At 49.8% G+C, this 19,927-nt stretch overlaps 1 protein-coding gene and 1 long non-coding RNA gene across 3 annotated transcripts; one reads left to right on the plus strand and one right to left on the minus strand.

Moving 5' to 3' along the window:
* Positions 1-8,652: 8,652 nt before the first annotated feature.
* DEFB1 (defensin beta 1) lies at positions 8,653-16,406 on the minus strand. Its single transcript, XM_086379781.1, has 2 exons — positions 16,275-16,406; positions 8,653-8,908 (listed from the first exon to the last, which is right to left on the minus strand). Exons 1-2 carry the CDS (start codon positions 16,333-16,335, stop codon positions 8,760-8,762), a joined length of 210 nt encoding a protein of 69 aa, XP_086235907.1. The 5' UTR covers positions 16,336-16,406; the 3' UTR covers positions 8,653-8,759.
* A 379-nt stretch (positions 16,407-16,785) lies between these two features.
* On the plus strand, positions 16,786-19,387 carry LOC147343437 (uncharacterized). 2 transcript variants are annotated; one of them, XR_015156004.1, is made up of 5 exons: positions 16,786-17,096; positions 17,189-17,297; positions 17,714-17,979; positions 18,069-18,241; positions 18,806-19,387. It is a non-coding gene; the product is annotated as an uncharacterized LOC147343437 (long non-coding RNA). The 2 variants fall into 2 exon arrangements; XR_015156003.1 differs by having other exon boundaries at positions 17,714-17,962.
* The last annotated feature ends 540 nt before the right edge of the window (positions 19,388-19,927 follow it).

Here is a 19,927-nt window from a genome sequence, read left to right on the forward strand (position 1 = left end):
AAATTAAAAATAAATAAATAAAGATTGAAGAGACCAGAATGGGGCTGTCTATGGGGAAGGGGCAGATAAAACACTGATTAGGTTAAAGTCATCCCCAGAGGGTGGGTCCCTGATCCCAGCAGACTGGTGCCCTTAGAAGAAAAGCAGGAGACCCCAGAGTCTGAGGAGGGGCAGGCCGAGAAGGACGCAGTAGGTGAGTGGTGTCCACACTCTAAGGATGGCGGCCTCAGGAGAAAACAAACCCACCTACACCTTCATCTGGAAACTTCCTGCCTCCAGGACCGAGCCTCTGGCAGCAGTTGGAAACTTTTTCATGCTACGTGCTAAGTCGCTTCAGTCACGTCCGACTCTTTTGGACCCCATGGACTGTACCTGCCAGGCTCCTCTGTCCATGGGGATTCTCCAGGCAAGAACACTAGAGTGGGCTGCCGTGCCCTCCTCCAGGGGATCTTCCGAACCCAAGGATCAAACTAGAGCGTGCACCTCTAAATTCAGCCTGGGGGAAGGTGCAGTTTCACATTAAACCCCTCAGGATATATTTCCCATTTCTCTGACCCAGAACGATCTGGTTCTCACTGGCCTCTCCTTCCCAGAACTCGTGTCCCAGGACGCACAGGTACAGTGACAGAGGAGACTGCCCCATGTTTGTCATGGTCTTCGAGCTGACAGTCGGGTTTTCCCACAGTCAAGTAGCCAAACAGACCTATTAGCTTCAAAGAGCTGGAGGAAGGTGAGCTCTGTATTACATTCATCATTAAACAGCCTCCAGGAATACCAGCAACTGTATTTTTTCCCCTTTGACCATGTGTGAACGAAAGGTCTGTTTCTTGGCTGGGTAATTATGGTAGCACAAGTTTTAAAGTGAAGTGAAAAGTGATCTCAGTCCAGGCTCACAGAAGAGGATTATACTGTCAAGGGCAGAGCAAGGTCACCGAAGGCAAGGGCACGATTTTTACGTTCTTTGCAATTTCGCGTTTCATATAATAAGGTCACAGGCTTGCTGTATGGAATGACAGTCATCCTCACACCTGGGGTTTCTGCCCTGAAGTCTCTACCCCAGCAAGAATGGGGCCACTTTTCCCCACTAAGAGGAGCAGCTCAAAACTGCTGCATCAGGCAAAGTGCCCAAGACACTTCCTTTGGGCAGGTCTGTGGGGCCTCACCCAGCTCGGGTCAGGCGTCTCCACATGCGAGGAAGCAGGTGCCCTGGGTCCAGAGAAAAGCAGCTCACCTCTGTGAGGGTGAAGGGTCAGTGCAGGAGGGAGAGGTCTGGGTATGTCTGCGTTCATGCCTCTGGCTCTCTGGAATCTGCTAGAAAGTCTCTTAGTGAGCATGTAGATTTGTAGATAAGTTTCCTCTAAGCAGCAAAGCATCAACTGATGTGTGGACCACAGCGGGGCATGTCTGAGGGTGGGCTAGGTCGGGCCCCGGGCCTACCCTGGATCTCTGTGCTCCGAGGCCTCCCCTCCCACGATGGGTGAAAGCATCTGGACACTAGTGTGGTTTGGAAATTAAACCAGAAAAAGTGAGGGGTGAAAATCCTTTGTAAAGTCCTTCTATAGGATTAAAAAAAAAAAGACTCAAATAACAGACCTAGGCTGCTGCAGGCCCCTAGATCCAGTTTAACAGGTTTTTCAACTCGCTCTACAGACTGCAGACAGCAGGGTCCAGAAAATGGACAGAAGTGTCTGTCAACCTCTTGTTTTAAGAGTCTGCAGGTGGCCGTGATTGAGGCCTCACACAGAACCCTCCTGCAGGCCGAATGAAGAGGTCAGTGCCTAGTGTCCCCTGGGCCAGTGTAGACAGCCAGTGACACACACTTAGCATGGGGAAAGAAGCCTGGGATTGGGAGGGGAAATCACAAACACACACACGCACATATTCACACACACACAGCCCTGCACACAGAAACATCTGTGCATGTATACCCACACTCACACACATACCTGTGCACACATGCGTGTGTGTGCACACTCACACACACACACCTGGAGCACACAGAAACCCGTGCCTGTATACCCACATGCACATACACACACACACATGTGCGCACACACACATGCACACACCCTGAACTTACATTTTTCTGTTGACTAGTAGCAAGGCTGAGACATCTCTTGTGGGAATCTGTTTCCACTCAGCTGGATTAGGGTTAGATAGTCTACTTTCTGGGCCACCAGTCAACCCAGGGAGCTTTCAGGACTCAACCTTTAGATTCAGTTGAGTTTGCCTGTCTCAGTTGTGCAGGCAAGGGGGGTCCTTCCCAGGGCCTGTGTTTGCGGGGGCGGGGGATAGGGTCTCCTCTCTGGCCAGACCCATGTCCCTTCTTCCCTGTTAATCATTCTCTGGGTCCTGGTGACCCCAGAGTTACTGATCACCAAGAAGAAAGCACACTGTCTCCGTGAAGGACTGCAGGGGTGATTCGTGGTCAGGAGGGTATGACGAAAGGGAGGGGGTGCCAGCCAAGACACCCGCACTCCTGTCCTGGCCCATTCAGAGGGACTTTCAGGAGTCCTAGGACTCTGTCCCACCTGGCTCTCCGGGTTGCTGTGGATGTGCCTTTGTTCGGGTAGAGGGAAAGGACAGGACATAGTTTATTCAGCTAGTTTATTTGGCAGTTTAATTTATAAAAGTAAGTATTAGTCACCTGTCACAGGAGCCTCTGTCTGTGCTCTTCCCAGACCGCAGGAATATTTGGGGCACTGGGTTTCCTCCAGGGAACGTGACTCACCTCCAGCTGGGGTGGGACTCAGCTTCCTCCCAGCATCAATGCTGGGACGCAGCTCTAAGAAAACCATGGGCTCCAACTGCCTAAGGCTGCGAACCTCAGGCCCTGTTGCTTCTCCTACAGCATCTCACTCCTCCCTGTGACTGGCTGCCAAGGGCCAGCGGGAGAGGGGCTTCCCACACCCCCACCCAGGATACCGCATTTCTGCTGGTCTGTCTAATCTCTGCACTCAGCTCCGTCCAGAGAGGCAGGCGGTCCCGCCCGGAGCAGCCCCAGCTCTCGGCCCTTGTTCCCGGGGACCAGTCCCTGCGGAGCCACCACGAGGGGAGGCTTGGATCTCCTCTTGTTCAACAGAAACGCGCCCCACGACCACATCCCTGGAGGCTGGAGCAGAACAGACCCGGCGAGACCTCCCTGACGGCAGAACCGCGGTCCAGACAAGTCTGTGGCCTTCAGACCTGACCTCTGGGAAGCCATCAAGTCCCTCGGTCGTCTGAAATACGTTTCCTCGAGGTCCTGAACTACAAGAGATGTTGGCAATTTGGAAAACGGAGACTCGAACAGTCAGAGCGCTGGCTTTGAGCTACTGAGAAGGTCCTGCGCCGGAAGGTGCCGGCGGCCCTGGAGCCCGCCCTGCCGTGCGCGCCACGAGGCGGCGCCGGAGAAGGGACCGGGCGGTCCACGTTCAGGGCGTCAGGCGGGACCGGACTCTTCTTGAACGCGAGTCTGCAAAGAGCCTGGACAGACGGACTGTTAACGGAGAGACGCAGGTGCTCACTGACACGGCGGAGTGAGCGCCAGGCGGAACTTGAGCCCTTTGAAAAGTGCGAAAGGCGGGCGCTGTACACCGGGGGCCGGGCGGGGTGCTCGCGGAGACGGAAGCCCCGGGCGCGGGGCCCACACACCGCGGGGCTGGATGGACGCCCCGGGCGCGGAGCCGACACACCCCGCTCTTCCCGGCAGCCCTCAGCTCCCCTTGTCCTTTTCTTGGTACAGTGGAGCCTGGCTGTTCACTGGGAAGAGCAGAGAGCAGGAGAGGACTCGGAGACTCACACCCAAATCCACAGGGACGACTTGGTTCCGGAGAGCAGGCTCCGCGAGCAGACCTGCGCTCCGCTCCTGTGAGACGGGCGCGCCCGGACCTGCTCCCGGACCGACCTGGGGGGCCTGGGGCTCGGGGCGTCCTCCTCACACGACGGCTCCGGAGGGACAGGGCTGGGGGGCGGAGGTGACCCTGCGGCTGAAGGGGCTTGTAAAGTCCTCCTTGGCTGCTTTCCTTTCTTATGGCGAATGCCCAGTCGTGATGTTACTGAAAGACAAAAGAATAACCTTTGTAGCATCACTAAACTCATGACTTTTCTCTTTCTCTCCCTCCTCGCTACTCCTTTCTTTCCTTTTCTTCTTCTAAAACTCTCACATCTGACTAATGTCAAATACACACAAACGTATAATGAATCATCATATTCCTGTTTCCTCGCTTCTTGGTATTTCTCAATATTTTGCAAATCGTTTTTCAGCTCTGTACTTTTCATGTCTTTATTTCTCTCTTCCTTTTCTTTTTTTGACTGAAATGGGAAGTGTGTACTCTTTAATTTTTATTTATGTATTCATTTATTTTTTAATTGGACTGTAGTGGCTTTACAACGTTGTGTTAGTCTCTACTGTACAGCAAAGTGAATCAGCTGCATGAATGCATGTATCCCTTCTTTCCTGGATTTCCTTCCTACTGAGGTCACCACAGAGCATTTTCCCTTTCTTTTTCTTTTTGCTAGACTGTTTTGAAGCAAATCCAGGGTACCCTGTCATTTCACTGCTCAGCCCTTCAGTGAGCTTCTTCAGCTGATGAGGCCCTTTCTCTTCCAGCATAACTGCCACATTGCTGGTACCCTAATCAAGTCAATAAGAAGCCTCTGATATTACCCAGTCCATATTCAAACTTATCTGGCCCTCTCAAAAATGTTTTCTTGTAACTGGTCTCTTTGATACAGAATCCAAACAAGGCCCACCCATTGGTGGTTTTGCCTCTTTTCTCTCTAATCCTTTCTCCGCAGGCCATTGTTTTTATATATAAAAAAAATAGTTTGTTTTTCCTGTGTAGCATCTCCTGTTCTGACTTTGACTTATTGCTTCCTTGAGTGGTTGTTTCACTTGTTTCTCTAACTTTTGCATTTCCTGTAAATTGTTAGTTAGATGTAGAAACTCCATTAGTTTCATGTTCAACTGCTTGTGAACCCTGAGGGAACTCGGGAAGGAAAAAAGACATACCCACTATCTAGTAATGGCACCCCACTCCAGGACTCTTGCCTGGAGAATCCCATGGACGGAGGAGCCTGCTAGGCTGCAGTCCATGGGGTCGCTAAGAGTTGGACACGACTGAGCGACTTCACTTTCACTTTTCACTTTCATGCATTGGAGAAGGAAATGGCAACCCACTCCAGTATTCTTGCCTAGAGAATCCCAAGGATGCCGTCTCTGGGGTCGCACAGGGTCGGAAACGACTGAATCGATTTAGCAGCAGCAGCAGCAGCAGTAGCCATCAAACTGCAGCCCCCCCTGATGGTGCAGCTTGAGGAAACTCAGGATGAAAAAACAGAGGATCCTGGCCCCAGAGAGCCAAGGAATGATTTCAGTGATCCCAAACTCTTGCATCTTCCCATACCTAGAAAAGTGCTAAATTCCTTAACTGGGGATATCTGTTTTTCTTTTATTAACAGTAACCTTTTGTTCTGACTATGTGTTGTTATTGCAAAAATTCCTATATATCTTGGCAAAATGCTGGGTTCACCATTTCCTTTTCTAAACAGTTTTATCCGAGAGGCTCTACCCTAAAACTGCTGGCCAAATAAACGTAACTCTCAACTTGTAGGTTGTGCATTTTTTTTCAGTGGACATGCTTTTGGCCAGAATATTTCTTGGGTGGTGGTGTGCGCTTCTCTGAATCACAGTAGGAGGTCCATGAACTTACAGTCTTGTAAGCTTACAGTGAGAACAAGGTTGATCACTGAGTTTAGTTGCTCTAAGCCTTAATTTTCTATCATCAAATTCCCTGCCAGGCTTTCCAGTGGATGTTTTAAAGCCATCCATTGACATTGTTTTAGTTCTATGATTTCATTCAGGGGTGCAAAATGGTGATTTTCCAATTCTATTATCCATTCTTCATTTATTAGCTGGAATTTTCTATGAATATTTCATTCATATAATGGTTGTTTTTTTGATTACAGCCATGAAATTAAAAGATGCTTACTCCTTGGAAGGAAAGCTATGACCAACCTAGACAGCATATTAAGAAGCAGAGACATTACTTTGTCAACAAAGGTCTGTCTAGTCAAGGCTATGGTTTTTCCAGTGGTCATGTATGGATGTGAGAGTTTGACTCTAAAGAGGGCTGGGCGTAGAAGAATTGATGCTTTAGAACTCTGGTGTTGGAGGACTCTTGACAGTCCCTTGGACTGCAAGAAGATCCAACCGGGCCATCCTAAGGGAAATCAGTCCTGGGTGTTCATTGGAAGGACTGATGTTAAAGTTGAAACTTCAGTATTTTGGCCACCTGATGCGAAGAGCTGACTTATTTGAAAAGACCCTGATGTTGGGAAAGATTGCCGGCAGGAGGAGAAGGGGACGACAGAGGATGAGATGGTTGGATGACATCACTGACTCAATGGACGTAAGTTTGGGTAAACTCTGGGAGTTGGTGATGGACAGGGAGGCCTGGCATGCTGTGGTTCATGGGGTTGCACAGAGTCGGACACGACTGAGTGACTGAACTGAACTGAATGGTTGTTTACCCTAAAATACAGTTTCTACAAGAAGGGCAGAATAAATGCTTAATCTTTTCTCTTATATACCAGTTTCCAGAGTGATAAGTTGGCACCTTAACAAACTCCAAGTGTAAATAATATTGTTTTTTAAGTATCAGTACGACCTCATGGTTTTTTCTATGTTTGGTGTTTAAGATATAATTTACTGTTATATTTTTGTGTATTTAATGTGTTTGTATATTTTATATATTTAATCATTTGTAGTCATAATTCTCTGCCAGGATGTAAAATGCTCCATCCTAGCCTAGGGAGTTCCCCTCAGATTGGAGCCAGTGTTCTCTGCACATTCACCAGCCTCTGGTAGCTTCTCTATTCTCTAGCACGAGATACCCCAGACTCATCTTGTCCATCTCATGCTCCGTACTTGGAACCTACTCTTTCTGTAAGACATCCTGGTTCTTTCTAGTGGGAAAGGTAATGAATGACCCATGGCTTGTGTGCTAGGGGTGCTCATTGCTACTTCACTGTCTCTGCATTTGTAGGGGTAGGGCTGAGAAATATACACTTGTTAAGAGGGGAAAAGTCCAGATTTTAAACTAATATATCCAATTCAAATTTAAGGCTATAGGATTTTAATATAACCTTTTAATTTTATATGAATCTTCTCTTACATCAAAAATCTTGGTTCTGATGATGTTTTTCATCCTTCTTCCAACCTGACTTTCATCTTGAGAAGCTTCAGATGGACACGCAGGCAAGATTAGTACAGTGCGTATCCATACACCCTCCCTCTGGATCCATTAGTTGTAATCGCTTTGCAAGTTTAATTTGATTTGAGTGATTAGAGAGGATGTTGCCAGCTTTGTGACATTTCAGTTCAGTTCAGTTCAGTTGCTCAGCTGTGTCCGACTCTTTGCAACCCCATGAATCGTAGCAGGCCAGGCCTCCCTGTCCATCACCAACTCCCGGAGTTCACTCAGACTCACGTCCATCGTGTCAGTGATGCCATTTCAGCCAACCCTAAATACTTCAGCTCGTACCTCCTAGGAACAGGCCATTCTCTGGCAAAATGTCAGTGCTGAAGATTGACACACAGATGCCACACAGATGCCACACAGATGCAAATCTCGTAGATACTGCTCTAAGGAGGGGCACTGATGATGGTGTGTTTAGATGACTGTGGCTTTTCCATTGGACAACAGTCATGTCTGGCTTCTTCAAAATATATGTTCTGCATACAAACTCTGCATACATTTTACACAAATATACATGTATTTTGTGAAAACGAAATTCTTCAAAGTATTTATAACTGGAAGCCACTGCCTTCCACTGGTCCTTCTCTGAATGACATGCTTACCCTCTTATTTTCACTTATCAACTTTAAACACCATCTGTTGTCTCATAAACCACAAGGACTTAGTTGATACTACTCACTCCCCTAACCACTGGACCACCAGGGAATTCCCCCACGTTTTTACATTGCTTGATTTTTATGTGTGCTTGTGATTGATCGAAGTGGAATGTGGACTTACTCTTGCCAGATGAAGTAGAGGACAGTGTGTGTGTGTATCATCAGGAGTTGTAAGAAATTTATTGGAGTAAAGGGAAGGCAACCCTCTCTCCCCCAGCAGTGGGTGTCTACAGGCCTTGTGGTGCAGAGATGACAAAAGGCAGGGGCAGTGGTCCTGGAGATGCTTCTGTGAGTGATGTGTAAGTAGATCATGTGACTGTGCCGGAGTTCGAAATGGTCCTCCAGGAACCAGCTATTAGGCCTCCTTACTCGGGATAGTTTTATGGTCTTAATGAAAGTTCTCAAATGCTAAGGTTAACCAACCTACAGCCCACTGTCCCAGCCCAGGGAGGAGCAGGGGCAGCAGTTCTGGGCTCAGCAGATGGACAGGCTGCTGAGATCACTGGGTCTGGGATGAGCTTCTGCTACGAATGAGGGGGCCTGAGGCTCTGTCATTTATCACATGCTCTCGGTCTCACTGGACCCTCTGCATCGCTCACCTGTAGATCTGGTGATAAATCAGAGTGGAGGTGGCAAGGCTCATGGCCTCATCAGCATCCCCCAGTCCCATACTTGGTGGGCTAGGCGGCCTGGCCTGTCTGCGCTTTCAAACTTCAAACTTTCTTAATCCCTTCCAAAAGGAGACACAAGACTCATTCTGGTCTCAAGGACGTCTGCCTCACAAATTCCTTTTATTAAAACAATGGTTACAAATACTCCACGTGGCTCCTGAGTGCCCTCTGCCGTCGCTCCCAGCTCAGAGTCAACGGATGCAGCACTTGGCTTTGCCCCTGTAGCAGGTGCCTTCGATCCTGTTGTAGAGGGGGCAGGGCGATAGGTTGCAGGTCCCCCCTTTCCTGGCACATATGTAGCTGTCAGACCGCTGGCCGAGAGCCGTAAGCTGGCCGGCACCTGAGAGGAGGGAAAAGCAACCATGTCAGACTCCTGGCTTGCGACCACAGGGATTTCAGGGGAAAGCAGGACAGACAGCCCTTTGCAAAGCACATCACAGGGGTTTCCCTTGCAAGAGCTTCACCCCAAGATGACCTGTGGAGCTGCTCGTGAAACACGGCATCTGAAGAGCCCCCTCAATGCTGGTGGGTTATGGTGTCTCCACCCTTAGTGAGCCCTCAGTTTTTGGCATTATCTTTGAAGATTCAGCACATTATAAGGCCAAAAAGGAATAGCAACATATCTCATCAGAGTGCTTTGGTTACGTTCCTTATCTAGAATGAGTCTGTGTGATTTTTAGCAAAGCACTCAAACATTCTGAACCCCAGTTCTCAAATTTAAAATTAAGGAGACTAGATTATGTGATCTCAATCATTTTCAAGATTCTGAGGCTGGTCATCTTTCTTTCGGTCGGGAAACAGCACTTTTATGGTTACTTTTTTTTAAATTTAAACTTTTTATTTTATATTGGAGTATAGCTGATTAACAATGTTGTGATAATTTCAGGCGGACAGCAAAGGGACACACCGATGCATATACATGTATCCATTATCCCCCAGTTGCTCCTCCCATCCAGGCTGGCGTGTAACATTGGGCAGAGTTCCATGTGCTATACAATACTTCCTTGTTGGAGGTATAGTACTTATATATACCATTTTATATAAACCATTTTATATATAGCAGTGTGTACATGTCCATCCCATTATGGCTGCATTTAATTCTCCAAGAAATGTATCACTTTTTCCTAACTAACTGACAGAGGAATTGAGATTAAATGTTCTCATTATCTAATCAGTCAATAGTTATATTATGTTAAAGATGCAGGAAAATATTGGAAAAAATTCAACATTGATTCATGATTGAAAAAAAGAAAGAAAGAACTCCTACCAAATAAGGAACTGGAGGAAACTTCCTTAACCTGATAAAGAGTACTTACAGAAGCCTACAGCACACTGTACACTTAATGGTCAAGTGCTGAAACATTCCGTGAGATGGCAATCAGACGAGCGTAACTGCTAGTCATTATCATTCCACATTGTACTTGAGGCACTAGTTAGGGGAATAAGATAAGAAAGAAAGAAACAAAAGGTAGAAGCGTTGGAAAGGAAGAAATAAAACTGTCTCTATTTACAGATATTATGATTATATGTAGGCAGTCTAAAAGGAATTAACAGGAAAGCTTAGCAAATTTGCTGTCCGTGAGATCATATACAAAAAGAAAAAAAAGAATTTTACTTTTGCAATCAACAGGAAAAAAAGAAAGAAATAAAAACACCTTATAGAAGAGCATAAAACATGCCTTGTTACAAATCTAAAATATAATGTGCAATATCTCTATCTGTAAAGAATACAGTATTTTTTTTTTTTGTAATTTAAAGATGCCCTAAATAAATAGAAATGCTATGCTTAAGCATTGGAGGTTAATTATTTTTAAAATGTTAATTTTCCCCCAATTAAACTGCAGTGCTAGCCCCAAAACCATGAAAATCCCAGGAGATTCTTGCAATGAAACTTCACGAGCTGATTTTAAAATTTTTGTGGCAATTCAAAGGACCAAGAATAGCTAAGGCAGTCTTAGCAAAGAAGGCAGGAGAACTTGCTTTACTGGATTTTGAGACTAATTATAGAGTGCAATGGCAACCCACTCCAGTACTCTTGCCTGGAAAATCCCATGGACAGAGGAGCCTGGTTAGGCTGCAGTCCATGGGGTCACTAAGAGTCGGGCACGACTGAACGACTTCACTTTCACCTTTCACTTTCATGCATTGGAGAAGGAAATGGCAACCCACTCCAGTATTCTTGCCTGGAGAATCCCAGGGATGGGGGAGCCTGGTGGGCTGCCGTCTATGGGGTTGTGCAGAGTCGGACACAACTGAAGTGACTTAGCAGCAGCATAGAGCCACTGTAATTAGACCAGATGGTGAGGATACAAACATACCAACGGAACAGGGCAGACGAATATACAAACAGAATAGCAGAAGATGCCCAAGGAGATCCATGCAGATACTGAAAGTTGAACAACAGTGGCTCAGCATAACAGTGGAGGAAAATGGCCTCCTCCATGCTTGGTTCTGGAACAATTAAATATTCATAATGGAAAAAATAAACCCTTTACCCTTAGTCACACCATACGTGCCCATTAAAAATCACTGCCAGATGATTATCAACCTAGATGTAAAAGGAAAATCAATAAGCCCTCAGAAGACAACACTGAACACTCTTCATGCCTTTGGGCTAGAAAAAGATTTCTTAAGGCATCAAAGTACTAACGCTAAAGGAAAAAATATGACACACTTAACCACCTTAAAATAATGTGGAAAATTCAGAGAGTGAAAAACTAAGGCACAAAGTAAGGGAAGATATTTGTCATGCTTACAACTGGCACGGCTGCTATGTAGAATCTATAAAAAACTAGTCCGGATTACAGGGCCTCTCCTCCGTCCAGCCTCCACACCCAGGAGACCAAGCACTTAAAGGAGCCATGTCTGGGGCACCCCTGGCAGTCCAGTGGTTAAGAATCTGCCTTGCAATGCAAGAGACATGGGTTTGATCCCTGGTCCAGGAAGATCCCACATGCCTCAGAGCAACTGAGCCCCACGTGCCACACTACTGAGCCTGTGCTCTACAGCGTGGGATCCACAACTACTGAAGCCCATGTTCCGGAAAGCCCATGCTCATCCCCAAGAGAAGGCACTAGAACAAGAAGCCTGTACACAAAACAAAGAGCAGCCCCCGCTGCATAGCTAGAGAAGGTCCTCACATCAACGAAGACCCAGCACAGCCAAAATGAAGAAATAGATCCTTACAAAGAAGAAGAAGCCATGTTTGATTCTGTGACTCTGGTTTGAAAGCCTCTGGGGCCCACCTGAACACAGATGGGGTCTCCTGCTGCCTCAGGCCTGATTGACCTGTGCTTCCCTACATCCCTGGCTCCTCTCCTGACCCGTCACCCAAGTCCTGGCACGCTTTGTGCCTTGACAGCCCTGCAGTGTTGGAGCTGATGGCCTGGGTTTGACAGAGTTGCTGCTCTGTCTGTTACCAATCATGTGACTTTAGCCAAGTTATTAAGCCACAGAATGGGGGTAATGAGTCTTCCTCCCCGTAGCTGAGCTGGGAGGACTAGAGTAAGAGTGAGAGCTCTGTTTTTATTTTTTTTTTTAATTTATCTGGATGTCTGGGCTTTCAAGGGGATCCCTTGGATTTTCAGATGGTAAAGAGTCTGCCTGCAATGCAGGAGACCAGGGTTCAATCCCTGGGTGGGGGAAGATCCCCTGGAGAAGGAAATGGCACCCTACTCCAGTATTCTTGCCTGGGAAATCCTATGGATGGAGGAGCCTGGCAGGCTACAGTCCATGGGGTCACAAAGAGTCGGACGCGACTGAGCGGCTCGCCCACCTCCTGGGCTCTCACACCAGCTCTCCTTCCATGTGGTTTGTCCTTGCCCCCTCTCGTTTTGACAGAGGCAGATGAAGAGACAAAATAGGCGATGAAATAGTTAATCCCACTAGGGGACTGAAAGCAGAAAAATATGGGAGACCCCTGTAAGTTCATGATCACTCGAGAGAGCAGGTTTGCTTAACCCCAAAACCAAGCAGATTGCTTAGCAACCAAACCGTGCAGCAGAGGCACGAGGCATGGCTCAAAACCGTAAAACAACGGCGGCATGAGACCCACGTCTGCCCAGTGAGTCAATGACCCCCAGGACATGCTCTCTGCACACATAGTAGAACTAATTTGTAGACCTAGCTTGACCAGGAAGGGACGAGAAAACGCCCCTGCTCAATTTGGAGGAGGAGCAATGTTGGAAGCATGATGTCCACTTAAGAAAGTCAAAGAAGATCTTCTCCCCCTCCCCACTTTTCCATTGCTTATAAAAGAAGGCTGTAAGTTTTGGGGGTGCAGCGCCCCATTGCCTGCCCACTTTTAAACCTCATAAATATTGTATTCTAATAAATCACTTCTATCACTTTGCCTGTCATTGAATTCTTTTCTGGGCTAAGAGATAAAGAACTTTGGTACCAGAGCTCTTCAGAAACACCCCCGGGCAAAAATGACTCTGAACAGTTTCACTTTCACTGGTTTAGTTAAGTTCGGGCTGAAAATCCAGATTCCCACCTTGGCCAGGCAGATAACACAGCTCTGTGAAATGGGCTGAGGTGAGGCAGTAGGGACTGGTGGGGTCTGCGGTGTCCTGAGGAGTGCATCCTGTGTGGAGGCAAAGCCACTCTTGAGCTGCAGCTCACTGCTGCCATACAGGAGTCTGCCACATCTGTTGTGTCTTTAGGAGAAGATAACATGTACACACTGCTATATTTGATGTGGATAACCAAAGGGCTTCCCTGGTGGCTCAGCACGTAAAGGATCTGCCTGCAATACAGGAGACACAGGAAACTTGGGTTCAACCCCTGGGTCAAGAAGATCTCCTGAGGAGGGCATGGCAACCCACTCTAGTGTTCTTGCCTGGAGAATCCCATGGACAGAGGAGACTGGCGAGCTACACTCCATGGCGTCACAGAGACAGACTTTGACTGAAGCCACGGAGAACGCAACCAAAAGGACCTACCGAATAGCACAGGGAACTCTGCTCAGTATTATGTAACAACCTGAACTGGAAAAGATTTTGAAAAAAGAGTAGATACATGTATACATACAACTGAATTATGTTGCTGTACACTTGAACATAACACATTTTTAATCAAGTATACTCCAATATAAAATTAAAAGTTAAATAAAATTTTAAAACTTTTTTAAGAAGATAAAAATCTGATTTTTTTGTGTGACATATCCTGACTTTTAATTGGGAGAGACTTAAAAGAAATATTATTTTGAAAATTCCATGAACTCAAAACTGACTTTCATCATTCCCTCACTTCTCAGAGTCCTCAACAAAGCCTTCCTGGCTCCTCGAGGTCCCGTCAGCTCTCATCGTCAAGTGTTCCCCTAGCACTGTGCCCTTAACAGCATTTTACAGCACAATTGTCACTAGCTAAGGAATTCTGTAACCAGTTTGCTTGTGCTCTGCTTCTCAAATGTGCGGCCATGGATTTCGGGGCTGTTCCCCGACGCGTCCCCTCATCCCAGGGCAATGCCTGCCTGCAGCAGCTCTTTGCCGGATACTCCATGAACAGCGAGGACACAGCCTCAGCCTTTCTCAGCACCTCTGCTGGGCTCCCGTGCAGCTTCTGCAGGGACCTGGGTGGCCTTGCCACTGTGACATTATTCCACGTTCACACAAAGATCACCCGTGTAAGCTAACAGTGGGCGACACGGGCCTTTTTCTCTGACCGGGAGGAAGACTGCTCAAGAGAACACCAAGTCTTAGGATCTCCTGCAGTGACCACAAAGCGCTGGTTCCCCAGGGCCTCACAGGCCTCGATTCCCTACCTGTGAAACGACCCGGTCTGAGGGCTCTTCCAGAAAAGGAGTGAACCGACCCTGTAGGGGTTCGGGGTGGCTGAGTAGTGCTGCCTCCCTCCCTGCACAGCCCCAGGCCTCTGGCATTGGGGCAGCCTGCTGGCAGGGCGGGTATTGCAGGGGCGGCTGCAGCAGCTGCAACAACCAGCACACAGCAACGAGCACACAACCACAAGGAGGGGAAACACCCCAGCTGGCGCCTGAGCACGGGGCACCTTGACCCTGGGACACAGGCTGGGGACCCTGGTGTGTTCTGACGCAGAAAACACCTGGGGTCTTCCTCCCCTCCAGACGTTTCGACATCCCCCAGAAAACGTGGTGTCGAGCTTGCCCTTCCCTGCAACCCCTTTCCTGGTGTGAGCATTTCAGGTCTCAGAGGGGGTGCTCCACCTGCAGGGACCCCACCGCTCAGGCCCCCCCAGCTCCAGCCCAGAGGTGGGGAGGACCCCACTCCGCCCCTTCTAGAAGAGGAGTTGGGCTCGGGGAGCAGTCCTGAAGGTTCCCATCCTGAGGCCCTCTTTGCTGCTGCTTCTGTGCGACAGGGCTTGCCTGTCGTCCAAGGGCAGTATCTAAGCCAGTCCAGTTTATGCTGGGCGCTCCATCATATCAGCTGCCATTTCTGGAAGGAGTGATTAGTAAGTTCAGTTCCTCCTGTGAGTCCCTGGGAACACTCGTTTTTGAGGCTTTGGATGAGATGCTTGAGATCCTACTTAGATGTCACAGACTGGAAACAACTCTTCAAGTTAATATCGTGGCTTTCAAACATTTTGAGTGTGAACTGAGCTGCGGTAAGAGACTTTGCACGGCTGCTCATGAACACACGTGCTGTGAGATGAGTGTGATAACAGCAGGACACTGCATGGATTTCTCTGAGTCTCTTAAGGGTCCCAACTGGAAACATTAAAGTTCTGCATTGGAATACTTTGGAACCCAGCTGTCTGAGGGGAGCTCTGAGGAACCCCTGGAGTAAGTGAGGCACAACTGCACAACGACGTGCTGCCTTGGAGGAAAGCACAGCAGGGCTTGCAGAGAATTCCAGAGCTTAAGGCTCTTAGAGCCCTCTGCCGCAGCCCACTCACTCTGCCAACGAGGAAACTAACAGCCAGAAGAGGTGACTGGCTAGAGATGACCTGGGAGTGAGTGGCAGGGCTGGGATAAACTGTGTTCTTGATTCTTCTGGCAGGCAGGGGCTCCCCTTTTCTTACACCAGGGGCATTGCTGATTTGACCCCGAGGAACTGGCATCCCCTGGCCTGACACAGAGCTCCCCTGCGGTGCACTGGGGAATGGGCCACCCTGGAGGATGTGAGCGGATTTCTCAAGGAAGGTGGATCCCTGAGTGTCTGCACGCAGGTGAGTCAAAGACTCTGGCGGAACTGGTCTTGTGGGCAGGGCAGGTGGCACCTGCTTGCAGGAGAACACCTGGGAGGGCCCACCCTGGGACCTGGCGAGACGGGGTGCACCTCTGGGCTGGCTGGGATGCTGCGCCTCTCGGGGGTAAGGGGGCATCTTGCAGATGGAGTAGGGGTCCCCTTCACAGAGGATACTTTCTGGATGCCCAAGACAGAGACAGGGCAGGGGATGTGGGGGCTGCCTGGCACCTGATATCCCTGCCAAGGGCAGAGGGAAGGGAGCCCTGAGGGAGAGATGAGAGATGGGAGGGCCCTCCTGCTGCTCAGCTGCCCTCAGGCTCCTGGGAGAACTAGCCCAGGGAGGCTCTAGGCAGGCAGGTGCACTCCTCGCACTCAGGATGGCCTGGACCCCTCGGTCGGACCACCCCTCGCCATCTGCCCGGGACAGGCCGCTCAGCCCCGGAGAGGCCTTCCTGCTGCCGCGGGGTCGGGTCGCAGAGGCGGCCAACCTCAGACGCGGCCCCGAGTTCCAGCCCCGGGCGCTGCAGGGTCCCGGCTCACCTGGGCCCAGCTGGGAGAGGAGCAGGCCGAGGGCCAGCAGCAGCAGGCGGAGGACCCTCATGGTGGCGGCGGGCGGCCAGAGGCCCGGGGAGAGAGGCTCAGGGGAGGCCGGGCTGCCGAGGCTCCAGAGGCGGCAGGGTCACCGCCTTTATAGGGCTGGAGGATTGCACAACCGCACACACCGACGTGAAGGGCGGCGTCCAACGCCAGGGAGAGATTCTAATAAATAACCTTTCACATCAAGCCTTGAGTCGTCGGGGAGTCACGTGGACGCGCCTCTCCCTCCGGCTGCTGGATCCGGCGCTTGCAGGCCTGGAGGCGGCTCCTCCCGCCTGCTCTGCTCTGGGTCCCCGCGGAGCTGCTCAGATAGAGTTCCCGGGACGGGAGTGCACGCTGGAACCCCTCCCGCCAGAGGCTCGGGGAGCCGGAGAGGTGGCCCCGGGGGCACTGAGCCAGGCGGCCGCCCGGCTGGCAGCCCGCGTCAGGCCTGTAGCTGAGCTGCGCTCTCCACATGGTGCCCCGGACTTCACCCTCGTCCCTCACAAAAGCCGGACTGTTGCCTTTCCTCCAACCTTTGGAATTTTCTTCCGGCCCAAGGTTGACTAATACTAGTCTTTCTAGTTTCTGGCTGGTGTTGCTTTTTTTAAATCAAAATATCTCTCAAATCTTTTTATAATCTATGAGCTTCTTCTGCCACTTAAACTTTTTTTTTGGGGGGGTCAAGACAAATTTTTTGGAGCAGTTTTAAGTGCACAGCAAAATTTAGGGGAAGGGACAGAGTTCGTCGTATTCAAACATTTCTCCTTTCACTCACTGACTCAGGTGTGTATATGTGGTTCCTGTTATGTGCTGGGTGATGTTTAGGGTCTTGGGGTGCAGTGAGGACCGAGATTTATGTTGGTTTCCTGCAAAAGTCTAGTTGAGATGGACGAGCAGACGGGCCGTTGCCATGGCACTGGATAGGCGCTCTGATTGGCAGCAAGTGAGGACCAGGGAACAAGGCCGGGATCTGAGGAAGAGTGTGTGAGTTTGGCTTTGGTTTCTTCCTTAGGCAATAGGGAGGTCTGGGAAGATTTGAATCAGGAGAAATACACAAGCCAGTTGCCATTTTAGAAACCATCTCAGGGAAGTGTGGGTGGAGAAAGGCAAGACTGGACTTGGGAGGAAAGGGGAGGAGCTGGTGGAGCAATGAGGGTCTTAACTAAGGTCGTGGAGCGGGGAAGAAAGAAGACATGGATTCAGGGATGTTAAGAAGGAAAAGTCCCCCAGACACGGAAGGAGACAGATTGAGCTCGATTCCTGGCTCTGTCTAGGTAGAAGGTGATGCCCTGGACCAAGGTAGCATAACCAGGAGGAGGAGGTGATTCGGGGAAGTGGTGGTGAGTTGCATAGACATTTCCGCAGAAGCAGTGTCTCGGTTTGGGTTTCCCGAGGTGCAGAATGTGAGCCCAGAACGTGACTGAAGGTGGAGAGCTGGGAGAGTAAAGAGAGGGGGAAGGCAACTGGACGAGAAGGAAGTGGACAGAGACGTGCGCCTCCAGCCCGCGGTTCCCTTTTTCATCAGCAGCAGGGCTCCAGGCTCCTGCTTTCTCTGTGGAGCCGCCGGGGCCTGGCACCGCAGCCGGGACAACCTCTTGGCTGGACTTGCCCCATCTGTGAACCAGGGAGATTCAGACAGAGCCCGTCAGGTCGGCACAGCTGGCATGTGTGTTGTTTACACAGATCAGGGGAGGGACTGGCGGGGCATCTGTGTGCGGCGCTCCTGAGAGTAAGAGCAGCCACTTTCATTGACAGCTCACCGGCCCCGGGCCAGCCCACGTGCCCTGCGTGACTACTGAGCATGGAGCGCTCTGCAGCAGAGATGGACTCGACTGCATTTCAACGATATTTATGACATAACCACCATGTGCTGAGCACCGCAGGAGGGAAGAAGGCGCCCTGCTCCTGGGGGCTGGCGGCTCCTGTGGGTGAGCCTCTCTCTTGTTTGCCAGCCACCTCTGAGAAGTCCTCCCTGACCTCCCCTCGTCCTAAAAGTGGCTGGTACTTCTGGGCTGCCCTTTTACAGCCTCCTTCCTGTTGCGTTCTTGGCATGCTGGCTGCTTCCCCCGACATCAGTGGGGTCTGAGGGAGGGGCCGCATGGAGACCCCCATCATCTCCCCTCCCAGGAGAGTCTGCTGTTGGTATAGATGACCAGTCGCTGGAGGAAATGAATGAAATGAGTGCTGCCATGGACTGAATGGTGTCCCCCAGTTGCCCGTGTTGAAGCCCTGTGTTTGGAGGTGGGGCCTTTAAGGAGGTAGTTAAGGCTGAAAGAAGTCACAAGGCCCCATCCCTGTAGGACGGGTAGTCTTATAAGTAGAGGAAGAGATTCATTGCTCTGTTTGCCACATGAGCACACGGTGAGAAGGCCGCCTCCAGAACCACGAGACAGGAGCTTCTGCCCTTCAAGCTCCCAGCCTGTGTGTTTCGTTACAGCAGCCATCCCGACTAATACACGTGTCTGCACCTCAGTTAACTCTCTGTCTCCTAGGACCCCAGAACTCCTGGGACTCCACTCCTGAGAGCTCCCCAAACTCTTGGCACCCCAGCAACGGTCCTTCTCTAAATGCCACAGCCCATGTTTGTGAAAGGATTTCAATCTGAAATGGAACCGGAAGATATAAAATGGAAAATCTCATGCATATGCCCTCAGAAAAATAAAACTTCAGGACTAGAAACAGAGTTTCTGTAAATGCCTGGTTTACAGAAAAGTGATAATATTACAGTTTTCTTAAATGAGAGGGCCTTGGTCATAGGTTGCCTCATATCAGCCTTGGAGGGTTTGCTTATGGTTCCAGAGGTGAGAAAAAGAAATGACCTGGGTTAGGCTCATCTGAGATTTGTTTGCCTGCCTGGGCTGGTTTTGTCTGCTCAGGGAACTTTCAGGCCTGGTCTGTGTACTTTTTTAAACTGATTTTTATTTTAATAGACTAACTGGACTCTCCCTTCTTTACATTTCCTGGCCATAAACACAGCCTACCCCACACCTTTTACTGACTCACTTATGGCTTCTACAGTTTGTGTGCCCTGATGCAATTACTACTGTTCCTGAATAAACTCATCTTTTCGGCAATTTTGTGCTCGCCTCGGTTTACCTTTTCACGTGGTCCACGGTAGCTATTTCCACTCCGCTCTGCTGTGTCTGAAAACAGACTCAAGGCCTTGTTTATAGTTTGGGGCCGCGTCAGGAGGGCCTGCTTTCCGGGGGGTGGCGATCATTAACACTCTTTGCCTGAGAAAGCTCAGGTCAGGGTCTTTTCAGGAAGAAACTTCATATTTAAACACATTTGTGTGGGGTAAAAGAAAAAGAAAATCTACGTGCGTGCACATCCACAGATGAAAACACAGGGGAAAGCCCGGAGACTAACAGAAAGTCACCGAGTGGAAGCAGTATTTGCTTCTGAGAAGGGGCAGGGGTTTGGAGGGACAGGCCGGGGAGAAACCCTCCATGTTCCCGTGGCAGGTCTGCATCCTGATTATTCGGTTAGTGGAGCTCACGTGGTGGTCGGGGGTAGCACGAGCCCCGGAACTCCTGGCACTTGCTCCTGTTCTCTCCCTGGCGCCTGACCTTGGCCGCAGCCGGCTGGGTCCTGTCCTCGTCTGCTGGTCCGCG

Source organism: Bos grunniens, chromosome 27, assembly GCF_055505025.1.
Source record: "Bos grunniens cultivar Pamir isolate PY7600 chromosome 27, Bosgru_T2T1.0, whole genome shotgun sequence".
NCBI lineage: Eukaryota > Metazoa > Chordata > Mammalia > Artiodactyla > Bovidae > Bos > Bos grunniens.